General features: G+C 40.6%; 1 protein-coding gene across 2 annotated transcripts in view; it reads right to left on the bottom strand.

Annotated features, from left to right (window-relative positions):
• Positions 1-2,214: 2,214 nt before the first annotated feature.
• Positions 2,215-12,206, bottom strand: part of TTLL5 (tubulin tyrosine ligase like 5) — a 285,893-nt gene continuing 275,901 nt past the window's right edge. For both annotated transcript variants that reach the window (XM_043556671.1, XM_043556672.1), the window contains one exon: positions 2,215-2,627. In XM_043556671.1, coding sequence (XP_043412606.1) covers positions 2,605-2,627 — 23 coding nt within the window. In that variant the 3' untranslated portion in view covers positions 2,215-2,604. The remainder of the gene's footprint in view (positions 2,628-12,206) is intronic.

The following is a 12,206-nucleotide window of genomic DNA, read 5'->3' as shown; positions in this document are numbered from 1 at the left end:
GTATGTGTGTGTGTATGAAGATGTATCTTGCTCCTTCTGGAGTTCTCCCGGATTGAACTCCTGACTTTGGTCACTAAGTCTTTCTTTCTCGCTTTGTCCATGCTCAACCAATCCTAAGAGCTTCTCTAAGGCTTTGTCCCCTGCGGTCTTGATCCCGTTGTACTTTGGGGGCTGTGTCCCTGCCCTAAATTCATGGCTCCTGGGATTGTGGTCCATCCTACCCAGGGAAGCTAGTGGGCCTAGAGAGGGGCCAGCCCTGTGGCCATGGGCCATTGCTATCCCAAGCTTCAGAGTCTACTCACTCGTGGCAGCTGTTCTCAAGTTTCAGTGGGCAGGAGAAGCACCCAAGGGTTTACTAAAAATGTGCAACTTCAGGCTGCAGCTCTGGAGGTGTCTTTAGGCCTGGGGGAAGGTCCAGGCTGCCTAGAAGCTCCCTTTTGAGCAGCTTATACCTGACATCGTTGGTCCTTACTTAAGGCTTAAGGAAGAAAGGAGTACTCTTTCTGACCCTGGAATAAACCTTCCTTCTTATCCAACCTCATAGGACATCACTAAAATGTTGGCCTGTGGCTCATCCTAATGAACCGAGGCAATGAGATATGTTTCTTGAAGTATCCCAAAGAAAACAGAACACACTGTGATTCCAAATGTTCTTTTTATATTAGGGCTCTATTCTTATCTTTACCAGCAGATACAAATATGGACGGGGGTCTGAAGTCCAGTCTCTGCATTCCACATGCCACTTATAGGCACTGCAGAAACTTGAACCATTGTATGTCTTAAAAAAAAAATACACGCTTGTTTTGGGGGAAGGGAGGTAGGGACACGTGGAAATGACACGGTTGTTGGAGGTGGCGGGGCGGATCGTATGATCTGTTTTGTTTATTACCAAGACTTGGACTTGCCACGAGAAGTCCAGTACAGGAGAGGTGACGTGAAAAGTACTTGGTTAAATGAAGGAGAGATCTGGAGTCCGGTCTCACACCGGATAAGCAAGTGGTGAGTGCAGTAAGAGATCAGGTTGAGGACTCAATTCTGACGGTTACCTAGGGCAATTCCAAGTGGTCTAGTAGGTCTCAAAGGTTTTTTGGTTTTTGGTTTTTAAACCGGGCTCATACCCTCTTATCCTCTCCCACAAGATCCATATGCTGAGTCTCCCCAAACATCTCATTTCCTGGTTCTACACATCACTTAGGGAATCATGAAGGAATTCCCATTTGTCTCCCGTTAACCAATTCACAACCAAATTAGCAAACGGTTAAGATGGACCTCAAGCTACTAACCAGAAATCCCATGAATACGTTCTCTCTTCTCCCGCAAAGTGACGGTCTTCATCCCTCACACGCAAACAAGACGCTTCAATGTGCTCAAACCTGTTTTCGTTCGCTAAGAAGTCAATAAAGTCCCTTTTCTCTCTTCCTTGTTGGGTGTCATTCTTCCTTTGGGGTTTCCATGCTGAGTCTACAGCACCCTGTTGTAGAAACCCCAGACTCTGGATCCTCGCCCAGTACTCCCCAGGGCAGCTAAGTCAGTCCTTCGGTGGGCTCTGTAGCCCACCTTTCAACCTCTTCTTCCACAGAAGCCAGAGAGAGGGCCGGGGAAAGGTGAGGGGGCAAGGGAGCAGAGGTCAAGTGGAAAGCCATCAGGGGCTGTGCGGCCTCCTTCTGACGAACTGTTTACGGGTGCAGATCCACTGGCCACTAGAGGACCTGTCTGCTGCGGGCTGACAACGGACACATTTGCACATACGAGCTTCCCAGGTACAGGAGCTGCCCGCGGGGAGCGGCCTGGGCCCGCCATCTGCTGAAACCAAATGGAAGAATAAAACCTCTCTTTCCGAGTTCGCATTTCTAAAACAGAGTTTCAAAACTTGCCCAGCAAGGGCATAAAACACCAAGTTGGCCCCATTTCAGGCTCATGTGTGAGTACTGATTGTGGGGGGAAATTAGTAAATGGAAAAAAAGAAAATAAAAATAGAATTACTTTATTAATTTTAGAAATCAGTAATTCCAAAGGGTGCCCTTACCATGGCTCATGTGGTCAGCAGCACACCGACTTTTCTCCGCTCTCTGGGAAACTTGTGATGTATGCTTCCCCCTTCCCCCAAACCCTCAGAAAAGGGAAGAACAACTTTGGTAGATACTGTTGTTGGGGTTTTAGGCTTGTAGGAAGTAAAGCTTAATACTGCAATCTGGAAAAGAAGAGGAAGCAAAATGCAAATAGCCAAAGAGCCTCTTTTATATCGTCTCTGTGTGGTAGCAGGAGAGGGACAGAGAAGACCTAAGCAGGTTGGGGGAGGAGGTAAAAGGGGTAAAAGATACATGTGTGCTCTGATGGGGTACATAACGTATCAGTGGAACGTCCCCACTGCCAAGTTCAATCAAAACCCAGCCGATGTGTTTTCCTGTTGTCTCAGTAAAAGTCTGGAGTGGCTGAATGGCAACAATCTACTGCCACCGCCGCTTGAAGGCTCTGGGGACTGAGGCAGCAAAAAAAAAAAAAAAAAAAAAAAAAAAAAAATACCATGGACCGCTTGCAGCGCCTCCGACACACCCATGGCAGTAGCGGGACAGCAAATAGGTTCTTCCTCAGTGCGGTTGTGGCTCATCTTTTAGTGTGAGCAGGATCTGAAACAAAGAACCAACCGCTAAGTGACCTAAATGAGGACATGGGGTTTCACTTCCTTACAATAACGTCTGGTTTAGTCAGCATTACGGAAGACTAAGGAAGTTGTGGCCAAATAAATGAAGTTCACCTTGAACTTGAAGACCTGTCATTTTAACCACTTTTGTTGGAAACCTTTCTAACACACTCCGGTTCTGCTGCTGCTTTTTTTGTGTGCTGCTTAGTTTCTTCCCCCTTCTTCCCCCCCCACCCCCCGCCCCATAAGAACATTTAATCCCTTTTGCTTCTTAAACAGAAGATGCTAAAATATGTGAATCCTTGCTAGAAGTGTAGGGCCAGCACAATTAGCATTCAGTATCGAACTGCATGGAAACACTGCTCTACGCACACCTCTGAGCGTGTCTAAAACTCTGCCGAACAGCAGGTTGTCAGAATACACTCTGCCTTGTACCCCTGTCCTTATCCCCCATATATGCACCTACATCCCGTCACCTGGTTTAAGACAAAGACATTACCATTACCCCGAGTCCCCTGTGAGGCCCTCCCATTGCCTGCCCATTTCCACTCTCCTCAATTTTGTGTTTATCCTTCCCCTGTTTGTTTTTTAAAAACAGGTTTATTCACCACATATACTCATATCCCTAAATATATGTCGTTTCGTTTTATGTGGTTTTCAATTTCCCAGTGCTGCTATAACTATTATTACATGTGATCTCAGCACACAGCTGGGAGAATTTCTTCAGTTATATACTTAGGAGCGTAACCGCTGGGTCATCGACACTTGCCTCTTCAACTCTCTAAAAAACGAAGCCGTATTACATTCCAGAGCGGTTGCGCCAGTTCACCCCCTACCCCCACAGCACTGGATGGGCTTCCCCTGCTTCTCTGCCTCACCTACCGGTGGAGAAGGGGTGTTGCCTGAGTTTAAAATATTTGCCAGTCAAGTGTCCTACTGTGGTTCTAATTAGCATTTTCCCCAATTAGGGATGAGGTTGAGGGACGCCTGCGTGGCTCAGTCAGGTTAAGCCTCTGTTGGTTTCTGCTCAGGTCAAGATCTCTCCAGACTTGTGAGATTGAGACCCTCCCCAATGCGCGTTCTCTTTCTCTCAAAATAAATAAGCTTAAAAAAAAAAAAAGGAATGAAGTTGAGCCTCTTTTCAAGTATCTATGGCGCATACATGTTTTTTCTTCTGTGAAATGTCTGGACATGGCTTTTGCTTATTTTCTTATTGAGTTTACTGTTTATTGATTAAAAAAAAAAACAGCTTCAATGAGCTATAAGCCACACACCACACAATTCACCCATTTAATGTGTATAATCCGGTGGCTTTAGTATATTCAGAGTTGTGCATCTCCCACCACAATCACTTCCAGAACATTTTCATTGAAAGAAGGTGAAACCCCATGCCTCTTAGCCATCACTCTCACACATCTCATCCTCCAGCCCCAGGCAACCACTAATCTTTCCAGTCTCTATAGATCTGCCGATTTGTGACATTTCATATGAGTGGAATCACACAATATGTGGTCTTTTGCGTCTGGCTCCTTTCACTTAGTGTGATGTTTTCCAGGATCATCATGTTGTAGCATGTAGCAGTACTCTATTCCTTTTTCTTTTTTAAGTTTATTTATTTATTTTGAGAGAAAGCGAGAGAGTGAGTGGGGGAGGGGCAGAGAGAGAAGGAGAGAAAGAATCCCAAGCAGGCTCTGCATTGTCAGCAGAGCTCGATGCGGGGCTTGAACTCATGAGATGTGAGATCATGACCTGAGCCGAAGTCGAACGCTTAACCGACTGAGCCACCCAGGCATCCCAAGATGGATGGTTTGTTTAAAAAAAAATTTTTGTTAAATAAAAAAATGTTAAGATATACACACAAAATAGCATTGTGTAAGACACCTCCATGTTCCATGTTCCCAGCATCTCACTTTGATAATTATCAACATTCTACCATTCTTTTTCTCTCTCCCTCCCCCAGTTTCCTCCCCCTGGAGTACTTCAAAGCAAACCCAAGGTAACACATCATTTCACCTATAAAAACTTCACAATGTATCTCTAATGATATTAAGCGCTTAAAAAAAAAGAAATACAAAATAAAACAAAAAAACCTACAATGTCTTTATGGTGTCTTAGAAGTTCTCAATTTGAACAAAGTCAAATTTATCAATCTCCATCCTCACAGTCTGCACTTTTTGGGGCTAATGTAAGAAACCTTTTCCTTACCCCATGGTCATAATGGTATCCTCCTATGATGCTTTATATAAGATGGGACACTTTTTTTTTTTTTTTTGGCCTGTCATTTTTAAGTCTTTAATCCAACCTAAAATTATCTACAGTGTGAAGCACAGATCTAATTTCATTTTCCCCACACAACAACTAACTATTCTAGTTATTATTGATGGAAAAGTCCATCCTTACCTTCTTTAATGGCAACACCTCTCTGTTATAAACTGTTTTCACATAGGAGACCAGTTTTAGGTTTTCTCTATTCTGTGCCAACACCATGCTCTCTTTTTTTATTAAAAAAATTTTTTTTAATGTAATCTCTGCCAACGTGGGTCTTGAACTCTCAGCCCCTAGATCAAGAGTCGCACGTTCCACCGACTGAGCCAGCCAGGTGCCCCTACCCCATGCTCTCTTAATTACTTTAGTTTGGTAATAATTTTTGGTGTCTAGTAAGACAAGTGACACATGGCCTCTATCTCTCACTCTCATTCTTTTTTTTTTTAACGTGTATGTATGTATGTATGTATGTATGTATGTATGTAGAGAGAAATGCGTGCACCAGCTGGGGGAGGGGCAGAGACAGAGGGAGAGAGAGAATTCCAAGCAGACTCCATGATGTCAATGCAGAGTCTGACGTGGGGCCTGATACCGCAAACTGTGAGATATGTTTCAAGAGTCAGATGCTCAACTGAATGAGGCACCCAGATGCCCCTCACTCTCATTCTTTAGTAGTACAAGGGTTATTCTTGGCCCTTTTCCCTTCCATGTAAATTTTAAAATCAGCTTGTCAAATTAAAAAAAAACAACTAACTAATGCCCTCTTAAATCTATCGATCAATTTTGGGACGAACCGACATCTTTACCAAACTGACTTTTAATCTTGGAACATGAACATCTCTCCATTATTTTGGTTTTTAAAGTGATTTTCACTATGTTTCTATAATTTTTAAAATAATAGGTGTCATATTTTTTGTTAAGATTTTTCCCTAGGTACATTATATGTCTTCGTGATTATACTTTTGATACAGAGGGTATCTTTTCCTATAATCACACACTCTATTGCTGATGTACAGAAAGATCATTAAATTCTCTTATAAAGGTAATAATTTATTTGAATACTCTTTTTGGGTATCTGATGAGACAAATATATTATCTGAGAATATGGACAGATTTGCATCTTCCTTTCTGATTCCCGTGTCATTTCCTTTCCTTACTTTACTGACTAGGACTTCCAGTACAACACTCAGGAGAAGGAAGGGCTTCCCTTGTCTTGCTTCTCATCTTAAAGGGAATCTTTAAAAGTTTTCCAATGAATAGTATGATGGCTATTGCTGCCTATTTGTAGAGATACTTCATAATTAGGCTCCCTTCTATTCTTAGTGACCTGGGAATTTTTTTTTTTTAAAGCGATGAGTATGCTGAATTTCATCAACTGCTTATTCTGTATCCATTGAGAGGAGCATATGATTCTTTTCCCTTTAATCCGTTACTGTAGTAACTACATTAGTCAATTTTTAGACGTTAAATAATCCTTGAATCTCTGGAATAAACCTAACTTGATCATGATTTTTTTTTTTTTTACATTGCTGGACTCAGTTTGCTAATGTTTTATTCGTAATTTTTTCACATTTATATCCACAATTAAGAAGAGGTTGTGATTTTAGAATTTTTGTGGGAGGGCTGTCCTGGTTAGGTTTTGCTATTAAGATAGTAAGAGCTGAGAAGTGTTCTCTGTTTTCCTCTATTCTGGAATAGTTTGTAGAAGGTTGGTATATCTGATCCTTGGATGTCCAGTAAAACCATAAAAACCGGCTGTTGTATTTATGGAATCATTTTTGTTCTTGGTTAAATTTCCTAATAATTAAAGAATATTAGGGCTTCGTATTTCTTTTTGAGCAAATTCTTCTAAGTTAAATACCAAATGTGTATCCATCTCACCAAAGTTTTAAAAAGGTATCAGTACGAAGTTATTCATAATGTTGTCCATCTGTTTAATCTCTGAGGCATATATAATAGTGTCCCCATTCATTCCTCTCAATGGTGATCATTTTCTATTTCATTATTTTCTTCCTTTATCTTTATTATTATGTATTTGTCTTTACTTTTTACTTTCTTGGGACTTATTTTGTTGTGAAATTCTTAGGCCAGGTTCTTAGCACATTAACTTTGAGCCTCTACCCTCTCCCTACTATAAATATCAGTTTTCCTTGAATATTGCTTAGCTACATTCCTCAGGGTTTTGGTGAATGGTATTTTCTAATTATATTATGATTTTTTTTTTTTGGTGAGTTAATTCTTAATTTAATCCAACATGTGAGGATTTTCCAGTTATCTTTTTGTTACTGCGTTGTGACCAGGAAAGATGGCCTTCGAAATGTGATTCAAAGCCATTATCTGCTAGATCAAGCCTCTCAACTGTGTGGTTCAAATTTCCTAAAATATAACTGATTTTCAGACTGCTTGATCTACCAATTATTGAGTTATATTAAATCATTCCAATATGAATGTGGGTTTGTCTATTTCTCTTTGTGTTTCTGTTAATTTTTTTGTCCAATATAGTCTTTACAAATATGCATTTTATTTAATTTAAGAAATCAGTAGATAAGCTAGTGGAACGAAATCAACAAAAAAAGGTTAAATACTTTCTGGTGAATCTTTAGAACTTTTAGCCATAATGTAGTGACCGTCTTTACTTCTTGATATGTTTTTTTTTTGTCTTAAAATCAATTTTTCTGATAAATATAGCTATATCCCCTGGCATATCTTTTGCCAAACTTTTTCTTTGATTCTTTTTTATATACTTATGTTTTAGATAGGTCTCTTTCAAGCAGCCTAAAAGTGGAGTTTTGAAAATCTAGGCCAACAATATATCCATCTCTGGTTGACCATTTCCTGCACCCCTCTACTGCTACTACCTTGCCCCTGCCTGGTGCAGTAGCCACAGAGATGCTGTTAAATCCAAAATCAGCTCATCCATGACTCTGCCCAGAACCCCAACTCCCACTTCACTCAGAAGGAAGGTGCAAGTCCTTTCGTTGGCCCGCTGGGTCCTTTGTGGTCCGGCCTTCTTCGTCTCTCCAGTCTCATCTACACCCACTCTCCTCGCACCCTACACCGTGGCCCACTGGCCTGCTTGTACTTCCCAAACACAGCAGCCGTGATCCCTCTTCAAGGCACGTGCTCATGCTGCTCCCTCAGCCTGGAATTCCCTTCCCTACATATCCACCGGCTCATTCCCTCACCTCCTTCAGGGCTTTATTCAAATGCTACTCTTCCTGACTGATCGATTTAGAATAGTCACTTTCCCATTCTCTATCTTTCATGTTTTGTTTTTTTCACTCTAGAACCCTCACCACTGTCTAATGTACTATTTGGGTTACTTATTTGGTTTGTTGTCTCTCTCTCCAATTAAGGATTTGGGGCTGTTTTGTTCACCGCTCTGTGCTATGTGCCTAGTAGTGTTTAGCATATAGTAGATACTCAGTAAATACTGTTGGATGAATCAATCTTCCACTTTCACTGGGACATTAGTGCACTCACACTTTTGTAGTTACAAATACTTTGTTATTTCTATTGTCTTAAGTCGTGCTTCCTATTTGTCCCTACTCTTCTTTGCTTTCTTTTCCTCCTTGAAGTTTTATAATCTCTATTCTTTTAGTTGTTACTCTATTTTTGCATTTGTATATACTGATTATGTAAAGCTGAAATTAATCATTATCTTTAGCTTTTCACTGTACAAGATCAAGTTAGACTACTTTAACTCTCATCATACCGCCTGCCTTGATTAACAAGACTGGTGTTGAATATTTTCATCCCCTCCTTCTTAGCCTCCCAAGAACATTATTATTTTATTATTATATCTGCCCATATTTGTAAACATTCTTTGCTTGTAGTACCTCTTTGCATTTCAGACCTTCGAAATGTGTATTTTCGTGTACTACGAAATGTGCTATTACCTTCCTCTGTTTGAAATATCCATTCTTTATTTGTTTTAAAATGTAAAGTAAATAAAATAATTTATTTTATGCATTCGATAGTGTATACATTTAATCAGTTTTTATCTTTTCTAACTTAACATCACAAATTTAATATCAATGACATATTTCAAAAGGAAGTTTCAAGATTAAAATGTTAGCTTCTCTAAACAACAGACGTTTCACAATAAACAAAGATTATTCTGAATTTATATAAAATTAGTATTTATTTAGTTTACCAGATACTCCAATCTTTACCTTGTACGCTTAAAAAAACAGAATTACTACCTCAGATAGTCTAAGATTATTTTGGCCTTTAAGCAACTGATTCTGGTCCCCATGCAGCGCTCTGGTGGATACACAGGGTCCTTTCTATACTCAGTACCTCTACAGGAGCTCCCAAGTAGCCAACATCTCACAATTCAAGTTTAAATACATGATTGTAATGGACATTATTCTCCATCCACACAGAGTTCAACTAATTTCTTCACTAAAGGATTGGATTCTGTATTTCTTTGACACTTTTCTTGGTTGCTTAACCACAGTCTGTGACATTTTAATGCTTTTGGATTTTTTGAGCAAGTTTTTGGCCATACCCTTTGCTCTCACTTTTCTTTGATTACTTTTTTTCATCATGATAAGTGTATTATTTAAGCCCCATCACCTACCTCACCCATCCCTCCGTCCACCTCCTCGCTGGTAACCATCAGTTTATTCTCCATAGTGCAGTCTATTTCTTGATTTGTCTATTTCTCTCTCTTTTTTAATTTTCTTTTGCTCACGAAATATCCATTCTTTAGAATCTTTGCTTTCCTTTTGTGAATTCTTCTGGGTTTTAAATGTTGAAAAATGTCTGCATTTCATCCGCATCTTTGAAAGATATTTTCACTTACAATATTTTTCTGACTGGCTGATTATTTTCTCTCATCAGTGGCCACGTAACACTGTAGTTCGGCTTCCACTCTTGCTGTTGAGAAGTATGCTGTCAGTCAAACCGGCATTCCTCTGGAAAGCCTTCTTTTGTCTCCAGGTGCTTTGAACATCTTTTCGTTGTCTTTAGTATTCCAAAGTTTCAGTATGGTGTGTCGAGATGTGGATTTGTTGTGATTCACTGCAACTGGTGTATCTTTTCATTAGTTTTGGAATATTTTTAATTATTACAGGCTCTAAGAGGACACCTCCTCTTTGCCGAAACCTGGGATTGGACCAGTCTAATGCTCTCCCACCTGAGATATTTTGGCTCCAGTTTTGGTATATTTTTAGCCATTATCCCTTCAACTATTGTCCCGGTCCCATTCTTTTTCTTTCTAGAACTCCAGTTATCTGGATATCTATCAGGCCTTCTCACGTGATTTTTCATCATTCTGTCCTGCAGTTCACATAATTTCTTTAAATAAATATAGCTTTGAGTTCACTAAATATCTTTTCAGCTGGGTCTAACCTGCAGTTAAGCCCAGCCATTGATTTCAAAACTTTAGTTACTTATATCTTTGTAATTCTGAAAGTCTACATAGTTCTTTTTCAAATCTGTTTAGTTATAATTTTAATCTTTTGATTTTACTCATACTTTCTACTCCTTCCTTTCATTTCTCTAAACACATGAGAAAATTTATTTTTTATTGTATGTCTGATAATTTCAGTATCTTTGTCTTTGTAGGTCTGATAGTGTCATCTGTTATTTTTGCTGACTTTTGCTTATGGTGCCATGTTTCCTTATTTGTTTTGTGATTTTTAACTGTGATCCCAGTTCTTCAGAATTTATTTGAGGGGTGCTTGGGTGGCTCAGTTGGTTGAGCATCTGACTTCGGCTCAGGTCGTGATCTCACAGCTTATGAGTTTGAGACTTACGTTGGGCTCTATGCTGACAGCTCGGAACCTGGAGCCTGTTTCGGATTCTGTGTCTCCCTCTCTCTCTGCCCCTCCCCCACTCACCCTCTGTCTCTCTCAAAAATAAACATTAAAAAAAAAGAATTTATTTGAGATTTGAATTGAAGGAAGATCCCTCCAGAAAAAGTATGCATTTGATTATATTAGGTGCCTGGGGCCACTATTAGCTTAGGACCACCTTGGATTAAATTCTCAGTTGCAAGTTTTTCAGGGTACCTAGGGAATGTCAACTCACGCCCAAGCTTACACGAGGGCCAGTTTGTGGTTATAAATGTTCATGGAAGAGTCCCCTACTCCATCTCACTCAGCACCAAGGTCCAAGACAGGCAGTTTTCTTCCAGTGCCTGAGATGGTAAAGGTAAAGTGGGAAGGGAGGGTTTATTTCTGGTTGAACTTTACATGGAGAATACAGCCCTTTGGGCTTCCATCTTTAGGTAAAGCGTCTCCAGTTAGACTCTCCACCTGTTCTCCCTGACACCTGCCATGATTCTAGTCCAGAGCTGCTGGGATCTCCACTCCTGTCTGCTGACTCGGTTCTGGGCTGATAAGGGCAGAGACAATACCTAGGACAACCATGTTACTGCCCTCCCCCCCACCCCCTCACGTCCTTTGTGGCCATGATCACAGCCATGCTCTTTTGTGGTAGAATTCTGAAAAACCAGTCACTGAAGCTGCCCATCTTCTTTTTGGCTTTGATATCCTGACCTGGAAATTTTTTGTTTTGTGTATATGTATGTGAAATGGCTGTGGATCACACTATTTATACACTCACTTGGCATTTATCAAATAAATGAAGTTACAGCAATATTATTAGGTTAGTTTTAAAGTCAACAAGCAACATAGACATAAAATATTAGCAGAACTACCCTTAAAAATCTTGAAGCACCTGTAAAATACATTGTGCTGGTTTGGCAACTGAGTCCAACGAACCCAATCTGTCCTCCAGCTACTGTTCTCCCATTAGCATCATATTAAGTAACTGGCTGGAGCTACTGTAATAGCAAATACAATTATTTTCAGCACCGTGATCCACACCTGCTAAGGTGAAGTGCACGAGAAGCACCTAGGCACGGAGAACTGCTGAGGGCACCGATCATGCTCATGCTACTTTGAGGAGTAAGTTCTCTGACAGGAATGGTGGACAGACTTTCCTAGACCAGCAAATCATTGCTTCTTACACCACTTTTGAGGGCAGGGGTGGGGTGGGGTGGGGGGTCTGTGTCTTGCATGTGTGGTTCGTTTCCTGCGATGCACTCTTTGAAGTGCAGAGACCACGTCTTGCAAATCTTCACAGGACCTGAGCGCCCAGCATTTTGCCATGTACATATTTACACGGAGGCTGCTTGGGAAATACTGGATCGACGGATGTGGGAAATGATCGATAGCAGTGCTCCCTATGGGCAGCAAAAGACTTCCAACTAACAATACAAACTTGGCCTCTGAAATACCACAGCCTCGTGTGATAAGCAGCAATCCACGCTCCAGATCAGTGCTCC

Source organism: Prionailurus bengalensis, chromosome B3 (assembly GCF_016509475.1).
Source record: "Prionailurus bengalensis isolate Pbe53 chromosome B3, Fcat_Pben_1.1_paternal_pri, whole genome shotgun sequence".
Classification (NCBI taxonomy): Eukaryota; Metazoa; Chordata; class Mammalia; order Carnivora; family Felidae; genus Prionailurus; species Prionailurus bengalensis.
Note: the sequence above shows the minus strand (reverse complement) of the source record. Positions and strands in the feature narration are given on the sequence as shown.